The 24,532-nt window shown below is 47.5% G+C and overlaps 7 protein-coding genes across 7 annotated transcripts; 4 read left to right on the forward strand and 3 right to left on the reverse strand.

The window, feature by feature from the left end:
• Nucleotides 1-52: 52 nt before the first annotated feature.
• On the reverse strand, nt 53-1,824 carry HD556DRAFT_1531897 (uncharacterized protein). The gene is made up of 4 exons (XM_041309512.1): nt 1,571-1,824; nt 828-1,519; nt 579-767; nt 53-521 (listed from the first exon to the last, which is right to left on the reverse strand). The coding sequence occupies exons 1-4, from the start codon at nt 1,688-1,690 to the stop codon at nt 218-220; spliced, it is 1,305 nt and encodes a 434-aa protein (XP_041152197.1). The 5' UTR covers nt 1,691-1,824; the 3' UTR covers nt 53-217.
• Nucleotides 1,825-2,357: 533 nt separating this feature from the next.
• Nucleotides 2,358-4,170, reverse strand: HD556DRAFT_1531898 (uncharacterized protein; the record flags this gene model as incomplete). The annotated part of the gene is made up of 11 exons (XM_041309513.1): nt 2,358-2,561; nt 2,616-2,667; nt 2,725-2,973; nt 3,028-3,113; nt 3,426-3,457; nt 3,508-3,521; nt 3,577-3,605; nt 3,668-3,706; nt 3,766-3,780; nt 3,833-3,852; nt 3,903-4,170. The coding sequence occupies 11 exons, from the start codon at nt 4,168-4,170 to the stop codon at nt 2,358-2,360; spliced, it is 1,008 nt and encodes a 335-aa protein (XP_041152198.1).
• A 2,851-nt stretch (nt 4,171-7,021) lies between these two features.
• HD556DRAFT_202471 (uncharacterized protein) lies at nt 7,022-9,426 on the reverse strand. Its single transcript, XM_041309891.1, has 13 exons — nt 8,933-9,426; nt 8,851-8,883; nt 8,781-8,800; nt 8,714-8,728; nt 8,619-8,657; nt 8,528-8,556; nt 8,450-8,463; nt 8,365-8,400; nt 8,137-8,196; nt 7,944-8,078; nt 7,655-7,892; nt 7,549-7,600; nt 7,022-7,493 (listed from the first exon to the last, which is right to left on the reverse strand). Exons 1-13 carry the CDS (start codon nt 9,003-9,005, stop codon nt 7,290-7,292), a joined length of 948 nt encoding a protein of 315 aa, XP_041152199.1. The 5' UTR covers nt 9,006-9,426; the 3' UTR covers nt 7,022-7,289.
• Nucleotides 9,427-9,703: 277 nt separating this feature from the next.
• HD556DRAFT_1435368 (uncharacterized protein) lies at nt 9,704-10,491 on the forward strand (the record flags this gene model as incomplete). Its single annotated transcript, XM_041305420.1, has 3 exons — nt 9,704-9,996; nt 10,066-10,425; nt 10,473-10,491. The coding sequence occupies 3 exons, from the start codon at nt 9,704-9,706 to the stop codon at nt 10,489-10,491; spliced, it is 672 nt and encodes a 223-aa protein (XP_041152200.1).
• A 6,059-nt stretch (nt 10,492-16,550) lies between these two features.
• Nucleotides 16,551-16,931, forward strand: HD556DRAFT_1314843 (uncharacterized protein; the record flags this gene model as incomplete). Its single annotated transcript, XM_041301018.1, has 1 exon — nt 16,551-16,931. One exon carries the CDS (start codon nt 16,551-16,553, stop codon nt 16,929-16,931), a length of 381 nt encoding a protein of 126 aa, XP_041152201.1.
• Nucleotides 16,932-17,486: 555 nt separating this feature from the next.
• Nucleotides 17,487-17,876, forward strand: HD556DRAFT_1196203 (uncharacterized protein; the record flags this gene model as incomplete). Its single annotated transcript, XM_041296280.1, has 1 exon — nt 17,487-17,876. A coding segment is annotated over one exon (390 nt), but the record flags the coding sequence as incomplete, so codon positions are not given.
• Nucleotides 17,877-18,153: 277 nt separating this feature from the next.
• HD556DRAFT_1220279 (uncharacterized protein) lies at nt 18,154-18,399 on the forward strand (the record flags this gene model as incomplete). The annotated part of the gene is made up of 1 exon (XM_041296784.1): nt 18,154-18,399. A coding segment is annotated over one exon (246 nt), but the record flags the coding sequence as incomplete, so codon positions are not given.
• Nucleotides 18,400-24,532: the final 6,133 nt, after the last annotated feature.

Consider the following 24,532-nt stretch of genomic DNA (forward strand, 5'->3'; position numbering starts at 1 on the left):
ATGAGTTTACAGCAAGCGGGACCCTTCAGCTCAATGCTCGGAGGACTCACAATCAATTTTAGCACCAATCGGCAACAGTTTATACATGACAAAATTGCGAGCGTATTGTACAGACACAGCCGAGACTCGAGGGGAAACCTAATATACAGGGCCATCGAAATGACCGATGACCGGAAAATCGTCGGACTCGTAACATATTGAGCGATTTGGTAGAATGTCAAACATGTGCATGAACCTCCATCCCGCCCCATTCCAACACCCTGAACAAAGCTGTATCACTGGCTCTTGCAAGATCAACTCCAACTACATCCGCCCACCAAGCAACATCTTTCTCTGCTTGCATTCGCGCGTTAGGCCAATCCGCTAAGTGTTCCTTACGGATACCTCTGAACAGCATGAATACCCGAGTCACGATGTCAGGTTGCGGAGAAAGGCTTAAAGGAGCGGCACGTTCATATGCCAGTTGAGGGACAAATCGGAGGGCGATGTATTCGTGCTTGAGAATAGACGGTAGCCAGTAGCTACCGTAGTAGTAATCAGTTTTAGTGTGATACTCCGAGACGCATATACGGACGCACGTGATAAAGGATGTTCTGGCTTCAGTGTGAAGTCCCAGAGCCTTGAGCGACTTATCGAGGTAAACGGTTACTTTGTCCACTGAGATGACAATGGAGTCCATGTCGCCGAGAGTGCTGGATGTAGGACTGAATACATCCACTGATTGCAGTTCAGATGTTGGTGGACGCGGAAATGCATCCGAATTTGTCCTGCGAAGATTCATGTAAAATTAATTATGAGAGTGATTTCCATGTGATGAGAAAACTCACTTTGCCTCCCAGAATAAGTACGATACGTCTAAACCAGAGTTCCTTTCAGTCAAACTCCCGTCTTGGTGGGTGCGGACATTCCATTCGACATGCTGTCCGTGTTCTTGCTTCAGGGTAACAACGGGATAGATAGCGGAGAAGCTCCACTCAGGATTGAGGGATAGTTTGACGGAGACATCGACATCGGAGGGCGAGTATAGATAGATCACCGGCTTTCCACCGACCTGTGCCATTATAAAATAGATAGAGTCTCCATTCGAGATATTGTTTGACCCGATACTGCTGTCGTGATCCAATCTTGACCCACGCCACATTGTCCTGTATTCAGTAGAATCTCCCGACTTGCGAGCAACAATATCAGCAAGTTTCTGCACCGGCGCGGACAACTCTATCGTGACAGGAAGAACATCTCCAGATGTCAAAACCAAATAGAGCCTGACTTTGTCATTGTTGCTGCGCAATGAAATAGCCCTAGGGTTACTACTGCCACCGTGACTGGGCGGAAGTGCGATGGGCAATGGTAATTCTGCGCGAGTCACTTCAACGGATGTAAGAGATTCAATTACTTTGTCCCATGTTTCAGCCGTGATATCCACAAGTTGGCCTTCGCATATATCGAGTTGGTTGGTCTGGAATGTCATAGCGTTTCTTGGAATGGTTGGGAAATGTTTACATGCATTGTCGAGCATGACCTTATGATATCGATGAGCCATCTTGAAGATTTCAATGGTTGTTCCACCTACATTATACGACTTGTGTCGGTTAACCATTACACGTTTTTGACCATGTTTGAGAACAAGGAGTTTGGGGATTGGCTTCGCTACGTTGGTTCCACTGGCCTTTTTTTTGGAAACCTTAGGCATGGCAGTATAGAGACAGAAATACAGAGGTACGATGGTTTGAACTTTCAAGCAGAGTGCGACGATGTTGTCTTGTCGAAAATGTTTGCGTCCTCAGAGGACTGAGTAGTACTTGGTTAACTTGAAGATGAACTCAGTGGCACCGCCACTCTCGGATGATCGACATGCAATTACCATACTTGTAACGCTGGTGGATAATTCTGATGTTGCTCCATCTAAGTAAATGACAAGATTGAACATAAGTGAGGCAAGGTCTGCCAATTCGGCTGTATACTTGACCCATGAGATTGGATGAAAGAAACTCCGAACATCAGAGATTTCCCCTAGTAAGTACTATGCAGTCGGAAAATCCTCACAGCGATAAATAATTGCTCTCGACAGTGGTAGAGGAGAAACGGAAACGAGCGTCGAAAATGACCTGTCGTGACTCGTGGGCATCAAGGACTGGGTTGGCTGCTAGACGTTCCGAATAATTACGGCTTGCCACTTGGTGCAAGTGTGGGCGACCAGTTCACTGAGTTCCAGTAGTAATACAACAAGAAACGGGTTTGTCTACATAAGCCTCAACATAAATATACTTCGAAACACCATATATTGAATAAACACCACGACCGAAGAATCCTCGACCAACTTATGTCTCCTCCCTGCAGACCACTCGGCAAGTGTGTCCCTACACAGTACTGCTAGTTGATACACGTACATGCTCCTGGAAAATAATCGAATTCATGCTATTTTCTGCATCGGAGCCTGCCACGAGATTGGCATGATATTCTCGGACACTAAGGATGAGGCGTGGTCCCATCACAAACATCTGTACAAACAATAAAATTTGAAGAGCACCATTGAGCATCTGAGATCCAATAAAATTTGGATTCTACAGAACGACGAGCAGTGGTTACACGCAAGTGTAAACAACAGTTCGGCGCACCAAGAATTCTAGAGAGACTCTAGCAAACTGGAGGCAGGAGAGGCCAACAAAGCTAACATGTGCAGAACTTGAGCAGAAAAATATGACCACATTCACATTACAAGCTCACCTTGCAAAATAAAGCACATGAGATTTTATCAGTACTGTGAAACAGTCCCCGATGGTCGATCCTGTCGATGGGCCGAGTCGTCGCAGGTCGCGGAAGTGTTTTACAGAAACCCAGATCGAAAGACACAGTGCGAGGACCTCCCAAACAGTGTTGAGCATCCAAAGCATTGAAAAGAGAAGCCGGGCATCTATCCCAAAGCCAAAACTGCACGTATGTGTGCCAAAGAGTATAAACTCCCCTAGTGTTTGTCTAATGAGCCGTGTACTTCAAGTCAACAAGTGAAGCTTATCCGCTACAACGTACTTGACGTCTATTGACGAGATTACTCCACTGGCGATATTAACAGCCAGAAAGACAATAACAAGGAAGATGAGCATCATTCTAGATCCCTGATACATGGCATGTAAGCGAGCAATCATGATGACTTGCGTTATGTTTCAGTCAAGTCAATGCCAGAGTTATTGCGACTGGGTAACTCACCACCTAACATGACAGTTATGACCACATTTGCCCCAGTCAGCGCGTACATCGTAATATTGCCTGAAAACTCGAATAGTGATCATGCTTGTATTAGTAGCAAATGCTTCGACTTACACCTATTGCATCATTATGTTGAGCCACATTCAGCGTTCAGAATCTCACTCACCCCTACAAATTAGTGTATTCAGTATATGGGAATGAGATGGCTGCGGAATACTCACTGCATCTGTTAGAGTGACCATTGGCATATTTTCTGTGCCACGATCAGAAGAATTAAACACAGCGCATACGACACACACATACGCAGAATATAGGTACTAATTATCAAAGATGGGTTATTAGCAGTGCCAATTCGCTGGCCTGGACACATACACAGAATATGGTAGTCCAATGTAGCGTATCTGGAACATTGGGGAGTCAGCACAACTGCCAACCACGTTATGGCATAATATGAGGTACGAACAAGCAAATACAGCACAGACATCAGAGACCAGCGTTGTCTCTGTCGCGAAGTTATTGCATGCTCTTATTTTCTTCTGATACGGGACTCTTGTCACTAACCCAGATGAGTTCAATCTACGACACCAATCTTATCGAGTTGGCTGCTGCGGCGATAACATCGACCTACCTCTTGTCCAAGTGTTAGTGCTGGAAATATTGTGAGAATATCAGCAGTTTCCGAGCACCGTTTTGCTCACCCCAGTCGTATATTACTGCAACGCCAGCGGCAACTGTGAAACCGTAAGTCAATGTTAGATCTAGACATTTTGATACAACGAACTGTTCCAATAGCTGAAAAAAATAAGTAGATTCATTAGCGGCCACTGAGTGGGATCGTTTGAGACCTGAGTTATATTCGACGGATGGGTGTGAGAGTAAAGAAATTTTGTGGTGTATAACGATAGCATTCGTGCTAGATATATCACCGTCTGGCGCTTGTGTCGCCAAGATTTGCAGGATAGTCATGGATATTTGATCACACCTCAAGGACCCGGATAATCTGTGTGGAAGGTTGCGAAATCAAGCAAAGAGTGCAAGCTCTCGATAATCAAAGTAGAATTTGATTTGCATTTCCAACACCATTAATATTGTTGAGGTGTCCCGTACCAAATTATGTAGCATCGATCTAACACAGGTCCAAGTGCGATGTGATCGCAACAAGGATATGCGCTCAAGGCCTGCTATCAGCTCCTCCGATTGCTGTTTGTAATAGGGTGGTATTCTATGGCATGGCGCAAGGTCAGATGAGAAAAACAGCAGCGCATTGTATTTGGTGCATCCAATCGTGCCCTTGATGCGATGGTAGTGTATTGCACTGGCAAATACATCTTCACTCGCGCTGTGCGGCTGATATCTGTTAAACATATAAGACGTCATCCATACTGTTGGCTCAATGTGGAAACCGAGGACACGAAATCTGTGCAGCTGAAGATCAAGTGTGGTTTCTGCTTCTTTCATATTATTCCTCCTAGTGCCTGACTTGCGCCTTCGAATCTTTCCAGCCAGTCTGGTAATTTGGTCAGTAGAACTGAACCACGTTTGGGTCACGAGCAAGACGCTGGTTTGCAGTCATAGTTCAGGGTTGCCCGCTAGTTAATCTTCATGCGGGTGGCAGCGCGGATAACTTGCGTAGCCTCCAGCTCTACGGGCCTATTTGCAGATCATGATTGAAGTACCTGGTGTCAAAAAGATCAGGTGGAACGTTCATTATCGTACAGACATACCATTGCTTCAAAATCTTAGTCACAGTGTAAGTGACTAGCAGACCTAGGGCCTGTGGTTGCAGGCGCATTGAGGCTTGATTGCTGAAATCGCCCGTTGGTCACCGGTTGTGTTCAATAAAGGCACCAAACACGCTGCTGGGTATGATGATGATCCAGAGAAAGAATAGACCGTGTTGAGGCAGGGGGCTCAAGACACACATGATACTGGACATGATCAATGAATGATAGTAGTGTTTTATGACGCACCAAACATAGTACAGAAGATACGGGGCCTCCATCGGCAACGTACTAACGACGTTGAAAATTGGTCTGACTCTGAAAGCCATTTACTGCCTTCGGTGTTTGCCGAGTCGACAAATGAACCACTCTGACTGTCGCAGTGCTCTGCAAGTAATCGGCTAACAGAAGGACCAGAATTGACATGCGTCGTGCACGTAAAGTTCGACGGACAGGCATTATGCCATCTGAGGCTGAGTACTAGTTGGACCTTCTTTGTACGCCATGAAATACTTCGCCAGCCTCACGAGCACTGCTCTATTCCTTGATTCCTACAGTGACGTCTTCTCTTCAGATTCCCGAACCGATAATCTCAGCCCATATGCGCCCATGCTGATTTGCGCATTCCAATATAGGACTGCGCCCCCAAAGAATTGACACTGGCATATGCATTAGAGACGCTTATTCAGGGCGTCTGGTTTTGGCCAGTTGTAAGTTGTTTGCCCCATTCCACCTGTCGACGGCATATGCTAGATCTACTCACCATCAATACAGCAGCGCTCATGCGCCCGCCGTCCTCGAGCATCAATATAATCGCTTGATTATCTAGACCTAGACTTTACCCCAACCCTACCCGAGGACGATGTACCAGTCTATCGAACGAACCACGTATTTCAATGCTCAAGGTAAGCATTTCTATGGGCTTTCGTTTATGATATGCTCTCACTACCTGCAACACGCTTATTTTCCTCTCGTAATCCATCTACATGGCATGGACAGCCCGGAAGGATGATGATGTCCATGAAGAACCATTACTATCTGGGCTGCCGCAAATCTTCGTTCTCGTTTTCAAAAATAGAATTTCCCCTTGTATTCCATTTGCCCGAGTCCACCAACTGGTCTAGATGAATGAGCGAGATTGTTGCCAGACCAGCTGTCTGAACCGACATGCTACTCGCGGTGACTGATATTGATGACGATGGTGTCAACAGATGGGTCCGTGTCATAATCTGGTTCGATGCTTCACGCTGACAGACGTGCAACTTTCTCTATGGGTGTCAACAGATCACAAGGGTGGTGGGCGCCATACTGATACTTCCCAGGTGCGCTTGATGCCTTCCGACTTGAATCTCTTCTATACTCTCCACTCAGCACTTGTCATCTCCTTGCCACGCGCATTCATTCGGGACAAAGGTATATACTCCCCCGTCAGTCTCTTTTTAAATCATCATGCTAAATATTGTTGAATCATGTTTGAACAGACATAAAACTCGCGATATAGTGCCTACTTCCCCTCTTCACACACGATTCGTTCTGCAGCCCAGATGGGGTAGACATGCGTCTGGCCCATTCCGCTCCGCTCTTGTGCACAGCCCTCAGTTATTCAACAGAAACGGCTCGACTCACAGGCGCTATCGAAGGTATACAACGTGGAGAAGGACCATCAGAAACGAGTCCATTCAAAAACTACATTGGTCACCCTAATGGCTTCCCAGGCACACCTTGAGCCAACTATGCAGGTTCAGAACTAAACTCTGTCATATCGCTCATAATTTGTTCAATTTGTACTATAAGCTGTCTGAGCTCGGCAACGCTAATTCTACTATAGCTAGCGTTATTGGTATACATATGGTTTCATGGTCCAATCTAGGGTACAGTGATGTTTGTCTGTATAAGTTGAAGTCCGTTCCACGTGTTCATATTCGCGATCCTACATTCATTGAGTAGAAAAGGCTCGACTCGTAGCTTAGACCTTGTGGAGAAGGGTCATCAGCGAGGAGACTATTGGCAGATGCAACAAGAAATAGCTTTGCCTAGACCTTTCAAATATACTTCGAAACACCATATGTGAAATAGTTTTTTTTTTTTTTTGAATCCTTGTTTTTTGTCCGTTGGGGCAAGGCCCTATGGTAGACAATACATGCTGTATCTACTGTTTACTTTTATGTGCGTGTGTACAAGTGGGGCGACTTGTTCATTGGTCCTGGCCGAAGCGCGGACTGTGACACCAACTTAAGGTGAGACGGGTGTTGATACATGTGTATGTGCGGGTGTTCGGTCCTTCTATTTACTATGTGAAATAGATACCACCACGGATCCTCGATCAAATTTCTCCTCCCTGCAGACCACTCAGCAAGCATTTCCCTATACAGTACTGCTAGTGGATACATGTACCCGCTCCTTGAAAACAATCGAATTCATGCTAGTTTCTGCGTCAGAGTCTTCCATGAGTTCACCGTGGTATTCTCGAACGCTAAGAATGAGGCGTGGTCCCAGCACAAACATCTGCATGACCGATAAAATCGGAAGAGCACCATAAAGTATCTGAGCTCCAATAGAATTTTGATTCTACCGAAATGATGAGCGTTGGTTACACGCAGATGTCAACAACGGGTCAGCGCACCATGAGCTCCATAGAGGGAATTGTAAGTTCGAGGCAAGAGACACAAATAAAGCTGGTACATGCGGAACTTAAGAAAAAGAAAACTAAATTGACATCACAAGCTCACCTCGCAAAATAAAGCACATGAGATTGCATCAGCACTCTGAAACAGTCCCCGATAGTTGATCCTGTCGATGGGCCGAGTCGTCGCAGGTCGTAGAAGTGTTTCACAGCAATCCAGACTGAAAGGCACAGTGCGAGGACCTCCCAAACAGTGATGAGGATCCAAACCATTGAAACAAGAAGCTGGGTGTCCCCTTCATATCCATAGTCGCACATATACATGCCAGAGATTATCAACTCCTCTGGCGTTTATCCAATCAGCCGTGTTCTTAAAGTCAACAAGTGAAGCTTACCCCCTACAGTGTCCTTCAGTGTTATTGCCACGATTACTCCGCAGGCGATGTTTACAGCCAGGAAAATGATAACAAGGAAGATAAAAATCGCGCTAGATCCCTGATACATTGCATGCAACCGAGCAATCATGATGACTTGCATCATGTTTCAGTCGAAGAGATATCACTGAGGTATTGCAGCTGGATAACTCACCGCCCAACATGACACCTACGACCATACTTGTGCCATGTAATGCGTAGTACATAATATTGCCTGGACCACCTAATTAGTTAACACCCTCTATGATACTAGGATCAAACGCTCCAACTTACACCTATTGAGTGTTTATGTTTAGATAAGCTCAATCATGATGGTCAGAATCTTACTTACACCTACAAATGAGTGTATTCATCAGATCAGGATAAGATGGTAGTGGAATACTTACTGCATCTGTCAGCGAGACCCATATCATACTTGCTGTGTGACGTCAGTCAGAACAATCAAACACAGCACATATGAGACATACGCAGAACTTTGGCACTGATTGTCAGAGCTGAGCTATTAGCACGGTGCCAATTTGGATTTTGTTGGCCTCGACACATACACAGAATACGGTATTCCAATGTAGCGTATCTAGAACATTTTGGGGTCAGCACAACCGCTAACCACGCTATAGTACAACATGAGGTACGAACGACCAAATACAGCACAGTCATGAGAGACCAGCGTTGTCTCTGTCGCCAATTCAATGTATTCGTATTTTTTCTGATATAGAAATCTTGTCACTCACCCAGATCAGTTCAACCTATAGCACCATTCTTAGCGAGTTGGCTGCTGCGGAGGTAACGTCGACGTACCTCTTGTTCGAGTGTCAAGACTGGTAATATCATGAGAATATCAGCGATTTTCGAACACTGTCCTGCTCACCCCAATCGTATACCACCACGATGCCGGAGACAACTGCGAAACCGCAAGTCAACTTAGATCTAGACATGTTGATGTGACGAACCTATCCAATAGCTGAAAAGAACATTTGAATTGATTGTCGGCCACCAACTGGGATCATTTGAGACGTAGGTCATGTTCGAGGGATGGGTGAGCGAGTGGGGAATGTCAGTGGTGTATAACGACAGCGTTCGTGCTAGATATACCACCGTTCGGCCCTTGTATCACCAAAATCAGCATAACGGATATGTATATTTGATCCTGCCTCAAGACCCTTGATTGAGTGAAACGATGCAAAGTCAAACAAAAAGCTGGCAATCAAGATAGATTTTGATTTCCAAACCATATAGTCATCGATCAAATCAGGTCAAAGTATGATATGCTAGACTCGACGATAACCAGTCTGGACTACGTCTTTGAGATGTGAAATATTTGACGTAGTCAGACTCGTCGGTCTCGCGAAGTGAGGAGTTTGAAATTTGACAGATGCCGGTAGGGATCCGCAGGGGTACTATGGGTCACCCGTGCGGGTCACGGGTAAGGGTACCTGTGTAAGCCTGTGGCTTGCTACCCGTGACAGGCGGCCTAGTGTTGCCGCGGTTCTCGGTTATAGCCGGCTAAAGCTGTAGCCGGAGCTATTGTTAGCCAAGCTCTATGTCTTGGATCCGAAATGGTTATCTAAGCCGGCCGAGGCACGAGGCTGGATTAGAATTAGTCTGTGTGCGAATAAGCGATGTGGCGCAGCGCTTTCTGCCTCTCACCACCATTGCAGTATTCTCTCGTCCTAAGTACTAGGCACTTACCATCCTCTTTTGCATCATTCATACTTGCATAAATGGCCCTCGAGAATCCACATGAAGCTATAAGGCCTGATTTCAATGCTAGAGAGCACCAACCAGCCTGCCAGCAGCTAATAGCAGATGGACTCAACGAAGACCAAGCCACTTGCACGCTCGAATCCTTATGGACTCTAAAAAACAACGCCGACAAGGCGCATTGGAATGAGAGACAAGAACGGATACAAGAAACACGTCAGCGGGAAGAAGAGGAAGAACAGCAGCGCCTTCAAGTCCTTCGGGACGAAGAAGAGGCAGCTCGTCTAGAAGAGCGAAAGAAAAACAAGAATAAGTACGCACCTTTTGCTCGAGGAAAAGTTCCTTCAGAACCAACCATTCTCCCAGCTCCGTACGCTACGAGAAAGATTAAAGCAGGGGACTATTGTGAATTGCATTACTTTACCAATAAAGGCCTCGACGATGCCAACAAGAGTGCCCAGATCGCAGAACCAGATGCGCTGGTCATGCTACCCTCTGCGGATGGCATTCACTCATGGGTCCCCACCAATGCGGTGAAAGACCCCAAAGCATCTCCAGTCACGAAGGACAAGAACCTTACCTGGGAAGAATTAAACGAGGCAGTGGCACGCATCATCAACTATATGAAAACTCACGACTGGCCAGTCGAACGAGTCAACATGCTCATCCAGTTTTGGTCGGCTCTACAGCAGCATCGTTGGCACCATGCCTCTGACCCGCTAAAGCAGCGCGCACTGCTACTGTATCAGTCACAGCAGCGCCGCAGATGGCATTTGTCAATCAGCACAGGGCTAACCTGGAGCCTTGAGGAGATCAATCAAGATCTCCTCTTAGAAGCTCGGGAAGAACTGTTCAATGAACAACGGGAACAGCAAACGGTAGCGGCGATTCAGGTCAGTACCGAGATCTTGGTCAAACAATCCTACAAGCCACTAATCATTTCACTACTATACAATACCTGCCTTTGTGCACCCAATTAACTTTGTGTAATCACTCGCTTTGTTTCCTATATGTTGGCCATCACGTGCCAACGTCCCCTCTGTTCGATGTGGTTGAACAATCATGTTCTTCACACCACATCCTACACCCCCCAAACATTGGCCAATCATGTGCCCACAACGGTCAAACACGACCTTCCCCCCCCATGGGCCAATCATGTGCCACACAATGGTCAAACATGACCTTCCCCCCCCCATGGGCCAATCATGTGCCGCGCAATGGTCAAACACGACCTGTCCCCTGCTCGACTCCGCCGTGATCATCACGTCGTCGATATTCACAACCATAGCAAGCAGCAGCGGCCTATATGACAAACAATTTCGAGTCGCTGCGCCAGCAACAACCTAGCGCAGCTCCTCCAAAGCGCCCATTCCCAACAACAGAGGAGGTATCAGGGAGTAACAAGAAGGTATGCACCACCCGCGCTCCTACTCCCTTGGGCCCCCTCCCATGTTGTGCAGTTTGCCTCGGACGCAACCCCCATTGCACCATCGACTGCGCTGCCACCCAAACCTGGGACAAACAGCATGACACTTTCGCGGAATGTATACCCAAAGTGCTGTGGTCCAAAGACGGCAAGCAATTATGTACCGCATGGCAAAGAGAAGATGGCTGCACTGCCCCTAGGCACGATGCAAGGCACATTTGCTCAGGATGCAGAGCAGCTTCGCACGGAGCCCAGAAGTGCCCTCGTGCACAGAAAGCTTCACCCACTGATGCCGTACAAGGCTGATGCCTGGGAACGTGAACTTCAGAATGCTGGAATCCTTGAACGTTTTGCTAAAATACCAGTCGGCTTCCGATTAGGTTTTATCATAGACTTCCCTTCTATTTCAACTGTACAAACACCCCCGAATAAAGTTTCTATTATCGAGTATGCATCCGAGTTTGATAATATCATCCAAAAGGAACTGGTCAAAGGGAGATATGTAGGACCTTTCACAGCAGATGTTCTGGAATCGTTAATAGGACCCTTCCAATCATCTCCCCTGTCAATCATCCCTAAGCCGGGCAAACCGGGGAAGTTCAGAATTGTGCAAAACTTCTCGTTCCTGCATGAAACCAATGTGTCCTGTCCCAACCCTTTGGTGAATTCTTACATCGACGCAGATAATTTCCCCACAACCTGGGGAAAATTCTCAATGATCTATCGTTTAATCTCGAGACTTCCCCCAGGTTCAGAAGCAGCGATAGGGACATAGCTGAAGCTTACCGCACAGTACCCCTACACCCATCCCAATGGCCTGCTGGAATAGTCAGAATTTCGGATATGCAATTCTGCATAGACACCTGCACAGCCTTTGGAGCCACACCATCAGCAGGTGTCTACGGACATGTGGCCGATGCAGGAGCAGAAATTTGTTGCTACTGAGGTATCGGCCCCCTTGACAAATGGGTTGATGACCACATTTTCTTCTGAATACATCAAGAACACCTAGCTATGTACAATGAACAGAGACTCGCTTGGCACCAAGCATTCGCCAAAGCTGGACTACATCAATCAGGAAGTAGGCTGTGGTACGGAGACCAATGTCTAATCAGCGGACAGTTAGAAGAATTCAGTGAGAACTGCATCCATCCCCTTAAGGATCTATCAAAGTCCTCGCTGCAGTCCGAACACGACAAACTTTCCACTTTCTGCCTGGAAGACGTCAACGATCTATCTCACAAATTGGGTATCATTTGGGAACTGCTGAAGGATCAACCATTCAAAACAACAACTGTCTACATCGGCTTTCTCTGGGACTTAAAAATGATGTACGTTGCTCTAAGTGCTGCAAAAATAGACAGATACCTTGCAGCTATTCACAAATGGAGGAAACACCCAACACACATTTTAAAAGACGTACAGGAACTATATGGGAAATTGCTTCACGCATGCGCAGCCACTCCCCGAGGCCGAGCGTACTTAACAGGACTTGAAGGAATGTTGGTGTCGTGTGGCACAAATCCTTTCCTGCCTCACAGAGCATCAAAAAACATCGCCGACGAACTAGATTGGTGGTCACTACTAGTTTAATCAGGTGGTGTTGCTAGACTAATATATCCTACAGTCCCACTAATGAACCCGGAAGCTTTCTCAGATGCAATTTCCGGAATTGGAATTGGAATTGTTATTGGAAAGTGTTGGCGTGCGTGGCAACTCATACCAGGGTGGAAAACTCTTCATGGGAAACGAGACATTGGATGGGCAGAGGCAGTGGGCTTCAAGCTCCTCGTATATGCTCTCGCCTCTCTGCCTAGCCCTAGCGGCTGCATCCTCGCCCACAGAGATAATACTGGAGTTGTCGAAGGGTGGTGGAAGAACCATCACTGAAACACAGAAGTCAACATCGTATTCTGGCAAATCCACAAGTTTATACACAACGTACCCCACTGTTTCGAAGTTGTTACAACCTACATTACCAGTGAATCCAACCCAGCAGACAAGCCTTCTAGAGGCATCTATGGCCCAGCCGAACTTCTTCTTCCCGCAATCCCCATTCCAGCCAACATTAGCCCTTTCATCATCAACGCAACCAAACCTCTATCCCCAGCTGAAATCCGTCACTTGCGCAAAGGAAACTACTCTGCCCCAGCCGCTAAACTCATTAACCGTGCCCTTGTTCGCCAACAAGCCACCGAGAGAGCAGCTGCTGAACAATTTAAGGAAGACACCCTCATCAACAATGCCCTCTGTGACGAATGACGCCCAAAGAGCTTCTTGGTTTGGAGCCTCACTACTGAGAACAAACATATCAGCAATAACTCCCCAAGCCTACCGTCCAAATCTTACACCAAACCCTTCCCCACTTCGCCCGCACTGCCTCACCTGAGACAGGCTGCACCTGTGGCCGCCAGAAGGGGAAAGTACCAGACAAGCAACAAACGCACCTATAGGAATACCAAACCACGTAGTATCAGATGAGCAGTTAGACCAAATACTCGAGGTAATGGGATCATCATGGGCACAATCCATGAAAGAAGCCTACGGCGGAGGGCTCCTCGTTTTCCATGTATATTGCGACATGCAGAGGATCGGCGAAGACAAGAGATGTCCCATCGCTCCGAACCTGTTGCTTGAATTCTTGTCCAGCTGCGCAGGGTCGTATTCCAGTTCAGCGCTGTCCAACTTTGTAGCAGCCTTGAAGGCATGGCACCTGCTGCACGGCAGAGAGTGGAGAATCAATCCCGAGCGCTGAAAATGATCCTGAACGGAGCAGCAGCATGCGCACCTGAATCATCTAAACTCCCCAAAAGACCCCCAACAACCATAGATTTCATCACCAACGTCCACAATTTCCTTGACCTAAACGCGCCGCTAGATGCGGCTGTTTTTGCTTGTCTAACAACCACCTTCTATTGCGTCGCGAGACTAGAAGAATTTACAGTAGCATCAATTAAAGACTTCAATCCAAAGAAACACATTACCAGAGGTGATGTCTCAGAAGCGCGAGACCGCAACGACCTGCCAGTGACGAAATTTCGGTTACCTTATACAAAATCAGCAAAGTACGAAGGAGAGGAAACCTTTTGGGCCAGCCAAGATGGCCCTACCGATCCTAAGACTGCGTTAGAGAATCACCTCTGTGTTAACCAAGCAAACAACAGAGAACACCTTTTCGCATGGAGACACCCCAAAGGAATTTGACCATTGTCAAAGAGAGAATTCTCCAAAAGGCTGACGAAGGCAACGACAGAAGCCGGACTACCAGACCTAAAAGGGCACAGTCTACACATAGGAGGAACTCTTGAGTACCTGTTGAGAGGAATACCCTTCAACATGGTCAAATAAATGGGGCACTGGTCAAGCGAAGCATTCACAATATACCTGCACGACCACGCACTTATCCTAGCGCCATACATCTAAGCATCGCCAAGTCTCTAACCGTTTACTCAGTACATGATGCCACCCGTTTGTTGAAGCGCTGCGAAAGTGAGTAGATCAGCTCCTGTAAGAAAGGAATCAAGCTGCACTGCATGCATTGCTGAAACTCCTAAAGACTGGGAACACAGCTCACCTTGATCCATAGGTTCAAACCCATGTTTCGGGCCGGAACAGCCCTTCGGGCTGACGCCCAAACACTCAACACCTGCTTACAACCTGCCTCATCGAGAGTTCCGTCAGAACATAGACTCTTTCTCATAGTACACACCATAATCCTATCGTTTGTCACCAAAGTTGATCGATGACTCTAGTCATTAAGAGCGCTAACTTGTCATGTAGTGCATAGAGGTCAGGCCAGGCCAAGTCAATCCATTATGAATATTTTATTTGGATTGCCAAGAAATGGAGTCAACATCAACAAACTGAAATGAGACTACAGATAAGGCTAACATGGATTTGGGCAAGAAACCTTTTTGGTTTGTTCGACCGAAACACATCTTCAAGCTCTGAAAGAAAAGAGGCAAGCATGAGCGGAGATTCCCAGGGTATAGGAGCAAGATGACACAGCTAGCGCAATGCTTGCCCCCAAAGGATAGTCATAAAATGACTCACCAGTTAACAAACAGGTGGCATTGCATAACATGTGAAAGGTTCGAGAATGGGACTGTTGTGCAGATATGGGGCCATCACAACAGCATGCTGTCGGAGGTAAACCAGGAAGGCATCTCCACCCCAACAACCCATGGACTTCACAGTCTCGAAGGGTACACCACACAGCAGGTACTCCAACGTGCCTCCAATCCGAATCCCATGACCTTTCAATGGCTCAATCCCTGCTGACGAAGATCGTGTTCCAAGCGCCGAAGAAACTCTGAACAAGTTAGAGGCCTAAGGCCATTTTGATGATGCCAGCTGAAAAGAGCTGCTTGGGGAGGTGGAGTGTTGACTCTCAGGTGCGCATCTAGCCCATGCTGTGGATCCACTTCCCCAGATTGAGGAGCGAAGTACAGGTCTTCTCCAGCTGCTGACATCTTTGAATGAGGTAAATGGAGGACAGTTACTTTTAGTCTGTGGCGATCCTCGGCATAGCAAATGTCTGAGACTTTCACGTTAAGAGTGGGATCAAAGGCATTCAAAGAGTGTACAGTTACTTCTCCAAGGCGCATGAGCATGAAGAAAGATATCACGAGGCATGCATATACTGCGGCATTGAGCGGAGCAGAAAGATCTAGCCTAGAGCGGAGAGTAAGGATGATGTCCAGTGTGAATGGTAGACATTTGAGACATTTCGAGGGAGGAGGAGCTAAGCGAGCAGCACCTGTGAGGGCAGATGATATCTGCTCCGAATGTCCCAGCCAGGTGAGACCGTGCAAAAGGTGCCAGGCTCTAACACCATAAAGGTAATTCTCGAGAGTTTTTCCAGAGTAAATGCCTGCGCAAGTCGCAATGAAACTGAGTAGCAGTAAGAATGAAGCTGGACCCCGCTGGCTCTCGGATATGCATCAAGCATCACAGAAAACATGATATACTAACAATCCCGAGCCATAAACTTCTTTAGTCCCAGAGGTGAGCGAGTGCCCTATAACAGAGAGAATAAATCGCTTCTTGGACTAGTACCAAGTGGCACCCTGGCTAGGACCCCGAAAACCAGTCATCAACATCGGCCTCAACAGCGCCAAGGATGCCCTACAGTGGCCTAGACGCCATCAAAACACCCTCAATTCATCTCAACCTCTCACCACCAAGATATGCCTGGAGATAGGAGAAGTGTCAGCATTGGCTCAAGGCCGTCGGACCACCACACCACCTCTCCAACCTATGGTCTCAATACCTGCAGAACCACAAGATCTGCAATTTCCCAAAATGACATCGAAGCAATGGCCAGTGTCGTGAAGGACTCATAAAGCGGAAAGCAATACCTCACTTCAAAACTAATTTGCAATGTTGATCAACCCTTCACACTGATGCACCTAATTTCAGTTCTATTTCAAATTACTCAAATGTCCAGTACCACCCCCTTACCAGTCACATCAGCAATCAGAGTGGTCGCTTTTCTCCTAAAGGACCATGCTGCCTGCGAAATCATGGACTCTGTGGCTGCGCGACTCATGGACATGCTTACCCCCAAGCTGGTCGACCACGTGATAGCCACCATTGCTCCCCAGGTGGCATGCATATACGCCGCATCAACGACAATTGCATCCATGATGGAACAAGCTGAGAAGGTACTCAGCATGCTGGAGAGAGAAAAAACTGAGAAAGAAGATGTCATTAAAGTGGCAGCAGAAAGAATTGAGGAAGCGGCTGACATTTTATTCTCCTTGGTCGAAGACTGTCAAAATGTAGTCAAGATACTCTCTCCCTCCCTGGAGGCTACATAGGACCGACTAAACCTTCTCTCCACTCAAATCTCAACTCTCCCCTCCAAGACCACCACCACCTCGTCTCAGTCATCATACAGCTCTGTCACGGCCTCTCATCTTCAACCCACAGTAGACCAGGCAGTAGGAAGAGCCGCTATTCGTGCATGCCAGGTCCTCCTAGACCCCATGCCAGGAGAAACTCTGTTCCCTCCCAACACGTTGAATGTTGATATTGCCAAGAAGCTGAAAAAAGCACTCACAAAGGCAAGAGACGACTCCACCCCCCCAGGAAGTATCAGGGCGGTGATGGCACTACGCAATGGGGGCATCGTAATTGAAATGGAATCCGAAAGCCTTGCGAAATGGATGAACAGCCTGACAGGCAGAATCGCACTGGAAAGTAACATGGAATCAGCTGTATTGTTTCGCAACTGCACCTACCCAATAGTCTTAGAATACTTACCTATTCATCTACAGATCGAAAGCACTGAATTCCTACGTCAAGTAGAGCAGGAAAATGGTCTTGGTGAAGGCTCGCTAGCAAGTATCTGCTGGATCAAACCCCCCATGAAACGTTCAGCTGAACAACGGAAGGCCTTCGCTCTTGTTCACATGGCCAACATTCAAACTGCCAATGACATCCTCAGAGACGGTCTATGCATCGAAAATAAATGCATTAGTGTGCGCAAGGACAAGAGGGAGCCCATACGATGTGCTAAGTTTCAACACTTCAACCATATTGCACACAACTGTTCGGCACCAGCGGACATATGTGGTACATGTGGAAACCAACACCGCACCAGCGCCTGCAACTCCTTCTGCACCACATGCTGTGTCAACTGTTGCAGTCAGCAACATATGAGCTGGAACAGATCATGTCCGGAATTCACCAAACGATGCAAGGAAATCGACGCCAAATACCCGGAAAATCACATGCCGTATTTCCCCACGGAACATGCATGGATGCAAGTCACTCAACCTCCAAGACCCACCAGATCACCCACCCTATCGCCTCCTCCAGAGCACTCTCAGACTGCAGGTCCACCTATACTCTGCCAGACAACTATCGGCTTCCGTGCTCAGCAACCTCATCAATCCCACTCACCTCAATGCCCTCAGGACCCCTCTATTCATGACATCATCGCTTCACCTACTTATTTCCACAAAGCAGACTCCTCCAACAGCACCCCCTCATCTCACTCCTCTCATGTCTGAGCACACCCACGAAACCCCCGTCCATTTAAGAATTTGGCAGCAGAATCTTAATATGTTGATGATGGTGCAAGCCTCTTTACTTAACAACCCCAACACCGCTGAGTGGGACATAATTGTCATTCAAGAGCCCCATATCAACTTCCTATGCAACACATGCGCCAACCATCACTGGCACATTCTCTATCCATCTCAGCATTATACTCACCCTCTTCAGCGCACTCGAGCCATCACACTAATAAGTACTTCTCTAGATACTAATTCATGGAAATAGGTTTTATTCCCATCCTCGGACATTGTAATCACCCAGCTTATGGGACCATTTGGACATTGTACCATACTCAATATTTATAACAATTGCAGGGACCAAAGAACTCTAGAGGCACTCGGCATCTACCTGGATGACAACATCACTACCATACAACCGGCAGAGGACGACCACGTCCTCTGGATGGGAGACTTCAACTGACACCACCCACTGTGGGAGGAGGCCTGCAACGGCCACCTATTCAACTACAATGCAGCTCAACTGCTCATTGATTTGATTGCAGACCATGACATGATTCAACTCCTCCCATGTGGTCTTCCCACCCTGCAATCCACGAGTTCCAGCAACTGGACACGGCCCAACAATGTATTTGGAACTAAACTACTCGTTGACGCGGTGATCTCCTGCACGACAGACCCAGCTCAACGCGGTCCATGTACCGACCATGTCCCAATCCACCTCATTCTGGACCTTGAAACCCCAAAGGTGGACATGGAGCCGCGCTGGAATTGGTGGGAGACTGACTGGGAATTGTTCAATGAACGACTTAGCAAAGCCCTTTTGCCCTTCCCTCCTCAACCACTAGCATCTGACGAAGAATTTCAGGTAGCTGCTCATCATCTCACCAGAGCCATCACAGACACCATGGAGGCGTGTGTACCCTTCACCAAGCCTTGTCCACACTCCAAGCATTGGTGGACCCACCAACTCTCTAACCTACATTGACAAGTCAATGTCCTTAGTCAAGAAGCCTATTGTATGCATGGTCTCCCAGCGCATGCCTGTCACGATGCCCTCAAAGCCCTCAAAAAGCGATATACAGAGGAGATTGAATTGACAAAAAAACAACATTGGATAGAGTGGTTGGAAGACATTGAAGGTAATGATCTCTGGACTGCTAACAAATATATCACATCAGAACCCCAGGATGGAGGGAAGACAAGGATCCCCACTTTGGTAGTCAAAAGACCAGATGGCTCTATGGTGGAAGCCAATACCAACACCGAAAAGAGCACCATCATCGCAGAATCCTTCTTCCCCCCACCCCCTGCCTTCGACTCTGTCCCTCCCAATGCAACCTATCCTGATCCTGTCACCCCGCATACTCCCATCACCTCGAGCAAAATCAAATGGGCCATCAGCAAATTGAGCGGATATAAGGTGCCGGGTTCTGATGGAATCTGCAACATCATATACAAGGAATGCGCCAGTCCTCATCCCCTATCTAGACCACCTATTCAACACTGTATTCTCTCACTGGACGTACTACGAGCCATGGAGAAAATTCACTACAGTAGTGCTCCACAAGCCAGAAAAGCCCAACTACTCAATCCTGAAGGCCTATCGTCTCATTGTGCTGCTTAACACCCTAGGTAAACTACTCACTGCAGTAGTGGCAGAGCACCTCACGTTCACTTTGGAGCACCATCAACTACTACCTAATACGCACTTTGGGGAACGACCAGGACGCTCCACCACTGATTCACTGCACTTACTGGAGGAAACCATGAAGAATGCCTGGAGGACCCACAAGGTTGCCTCCGTCTTATTCCTCAATATTGAGGGTGCCTTTCCCAATGCGGTCACCAAGAGACTGATCCATAACATGCACATGAGGTGCATACCAGGTGACATCGTTAGCTTTACAGAACGGGTACTAATGAATCGACAGACTCAACTATGCCTCGACAGTTTTACATCAGAATGGATTCCCATCACCAATGGAATTGGGCAGGGGGACCCTCTCTCCACAATCCTGTACATTATCTATAGTTCAGACCTCGTTGACATCGCGAAACCCCGCAGGGGACATCAAGCATTCAAGGAAATGACTCTGGCCTTTGTTGACGACATGGTGTTTATCGCTGTAGGTAAGACTTTCAAATCTACTCATGCGATCCTGGCAGATATGACTGGTTGAGACAGCATAACTCACGGTTTGAAACTAACAAATTTGCCCTCATAGACTTCTCCATGAACTGACAGAAAGAGCGCCCCACCATGCACATCCAGGGTGATGTCATCACACCCACTCCCTCTCACCAATTCCTAGGAGTCATGGTAGATCAAGAGCTACGCTGGCGGGCTCAAATCGACAATGCCGTGGCGAAGGGCACCACCTACATATTCCAACTATGAAGACTATCCTCAGCAGCCAAAGGTTTACCTCTCCGCCTAATGCGTCAGTTATACCTAGCGGTAGCTGTCCCCAAGATGCTATACGCAGCAGATATCTGGTTCACCCCCATATTTCGAGAAGGCTCAGACATGCTGCAGAAAGGTTCGATCGGGGTGGCAAAATGTTTAACATTGGTCCAACACATCGCAGCAATAGCCATCACGGGCACTATGAGAACTACAGCTACTGATCTACTTTGAGTCCATGCTAACCTGCTCCCGATCCCATTACTTCTACAGAACGCTTGCCACAGGGCCATTGTTAGGCTCACCACTCACCCCGATACTCATCCTTTGCACAGTCTAGTTCGCCAAGCTGCCAGAAGATACATCGCCTCCCACCGCACCTCCCTACATCGCCTCACTCGTCAATTTGCAATCATCCCTGAGGAGATCGAAACTCTCATCCCTGCATGCAGACCCCCATCTAGTACTAACCCCTTCAAGACCCATATAGCAGCCAATAAGGAACAAGCCATTGAGGAACACACCCAATTAACAGATCTCATACAGGTTTACAGCAATGGTTCAGGCCACCAAGGTAAAATAGGCACAGCTGCAGTTCTCTTTCGGGCAGGCAGATAGCCCCACACACTGCGCTATCACCTAGGAACAGAGAAGGAACACACCATTTTTGAGGCAGAAGCCGTCGGACTGACACTAGCGGCAAAGTTAATTGCAACCGAACATGACTTAACATTCCCACTGACCATCCTCATCGACAACCAAGTGGCCATCCAATCCGGTGAGGGTTTCTATTCATGCCCGGGATCGTACTTAGCAAACCGTTTCTGTAGAATGATGAAGGGAATTGCCGAAGCTCATGATGGCTTTGACATTACAGTACAATGGGTACCGGGACATTCAGACATCCATGGAAACGAAGAGGCAGATAAGCATGTGAAGCGGGCCACAGAAGGACACCACCACAGTAGCCCGAGACGACAACTCCCCCACTATCTACGACATAATGTCCTCCCCCTCAGCATCTCTGCGCTCAAGGAAGAGCACTACAAAATGACACAAGCCCATCAAAACAGGATATGGCGCAGATCACCTTGTTACGCATGCATCCACAAGATAGACCCTCAGTTACTTTGCAACCCCTTCCCCAAGCTCACCACCAGCTTCCTGAAGCAACTTATCGGCCTCTACATGGCACTACATACTCACCATGCTCCCTGCACAAGCACCTCCATAGAATCGGAAAAACACTGTTGCCCCATTGCCCACATTGCCCCGAGGTTGAGGAGACTGTCCCACACTTCCTACTAGATTATCAGCACTATCATCAGGCACGTCACACCCTTGCAGGCGCACTTGGCCACAAAGCTTCCTCTCTCCCATACCTTCTATCTGACCCGGAGGCCACATCTCATCTCATACACTTTGTTAATGCCACTGGCCGTCTATGCTCAATGTTCGGTGAGGTACCTCTGCCTCGCAAACCTCCAGACTGAATCAATGCTTGTTTTACAGATTCGTGATCATTGTTACAACATGTTCAATGCCGATAACACACTCCTCACTCAATCTCTCCTCTTTTGACTCCTCACCCGCACACATGGAAACCAATCAACCCTCAAGCGGCATCAGCCAGATGAAAGGATAAAGGCCATCAATGCACTCATATGGCTTACCCTTCATCCCCACCTAGGAACACACCTGCATCCCTTCTAGTTTCCTGTACCAGCTCGCTTCATGCAACCGAGTATGCGTATAGATGCCTTCATGATAGCAATTACATGTATGTACTTATAAAGTCATCTCATCTTAGCGGGTGGCACGTCTAAAACGGCCGGCGGGAACGGTGGACTGGTGGGGTACGCCTTACACCAGGGCATTCGTGCACCCAGAGATGTGTTCGGGACACTGGAGGTCTTGTAGACTAGACTGTATTGTCCTACATAGAGTACATCTCTCAAAGGGACAGGAATGCAATTTAGGTCGGCCTCCGACAATGGGAGTGCAACTCCATTATGATCCAGCACAACACGACTCTGGAATGGATGCCAGAGACACAAATGGTCCTTTGCAAGACAGTGTGGTCTCAGAGGCGATCAAAGAGGAGTGAGCATGGGGGTATAAGGACGAGGATGGGCAGTTAAAGTGGCAGGTGATGCGAAGGGTTGAGGGACACAAAAAAGTGAATGATTATTCATTCCAACTATCTTGGAACCTCCAGAGTTCCTTGTCGTAGTTCTAGTCTGTTGTCCTGTTGACCAACACATCAGAATTTGAGTCCTGCTGTCGAAGGGCGGCATCAAGCGGGGAACAGAGATCATCATGTCAAGGGAAGATGTTGCTGATGAGGTGGGAGAGCGAAGCAGGAAGCTCGATGGGGGGAAGGAGTTCTGTCGATGAAAATCTCCCTTGAGAGGGGGTGTCTGCTGGGTTGTCGCGACTGGGAATGTATGATAAGTGGAACGAGGTATTGGGACTGAGAGGCTCGAGCAGAGTGAGGATCTGACAAAAGACGCAGTTTGTGGCCCAGTTTCTACTCCGTCCATTCTTCCACCCATCGACGACTCTGAGGTTGTCACAGTGGACATGAAAGTGCTGACCAGAGGTGGGGATTCCAAGCCGAATGATGCACCGGATGAGCATCTCGAATCTGACAGCCTCGGCCCACCCAATGTCCTTCTCTCCATCGAGAGTGCACCATCCTGGTAACAAAGACCAAGCACGCCAAAACCCATGGATAACAACTGCGATTCTGACGCCAGACCTGGCATCAAAATAAGCATGTGCATTGAAGATGTGGAAGGGTTGGGGGATGGGTCAATGGAGCATGGGTTTGGAGAGCAGCACAGTCCACCAGGAAAGATCGTCGACAAGGTGTTGGACGGAGTGATGTGGCACAAAAGGACGCGCACTGGAGATACTGAGCATTAATTCCAAGGAGGTGAAATAGGCACAACCTTGGGGAACCACGAGGCTGGCATGTAGCAACTTTCCATAGAGACGTTGTACTTCAATGAGCACATGTGTTGGCTGTATGAGCCAGGTAGCGATAGCTGCAAGGTACTTTGTCTTCTTTGCATCTGCCAGTACAATGGTAAGCTAAATAATGTTCCAAAGAAGACCAATGAAGATGGCTTTGTATGTGAAAGGCATGTCTTTTTTGGGTTCCTAGGGAATTCCCATATCGATAGAGGAGCAGTTGATGTCACTAAAATTGGAAGAGAAATGATGATCAGCATCAGAGTGAGAAGATATGCGTGAGAGATTCAATATTGGGAATCTACAATCTTCTCCAAAAACTTCTGAGGTACCGTCTTCGAAGACGGTACCCTCAAACCAAAGTCTACCTCCAGACTGGTGAAAGGTGCTAGGTAATAAAGAAGTATGTAGAGAGTGACAATATGAATTGTAACTAGTAATGTGTTGTCATTCAATGCAAAAGAACAGATGATCATTCACCCATTTTGTGAGCGGAATGAGTCCAGCCACCTGTAGCAGGTCTGCTCCAGCATCAGCCACATAACCATAAGCTCCAGCGGAGGGCCCCATACCAAACGATGTGCAAGTATTGACACAAAAGGCATCATCATCAATACGAATGACCATAGCTGACCACTGCGAAGGTAACAAAGGAATTGTACGGTATGCTTCAGCAACATCTCGAGTTGCCGCTTGAGATCCTGGTGGGAGATTTTGAATGATAGAACAAACAGTATGGAATGTACCCCAAGTGCATGGAAAGTCGTCAGAGTCCACGTGAGAGTTGATGGAAAGACAAGGAGTTGAAGGAGAAGGTGAATAGGGATAGGAGACATTTTGAATAACACGAAATTTGCCGGGCTTCCCTGACTTTGGAATGATGGACACCGGAGATGTTTGAAATTCTCCCATAAGAGAGTGTAAACTCGAGTGCATGAAAGGTCCGACATATCGCCCTGTGTCAAGTTCTCTCTTGATGATGGCCTTAAAGGCTGTCCGATGTTGTAAGAGCAATGGG

Source organism: Suillus plorans (assembly GCF_016647745.1).
Source record: "Suillus plorans strain S12 chromosome Unknown HD556scaffold_131, whole genome shotgun sequence".
Taxonomy (NCBI): Eukaryota; Fungi; Basidiomycota; class Agaricomycetes; order Boletales; family Suillaceae; genus Suillus; species Suillus plorans.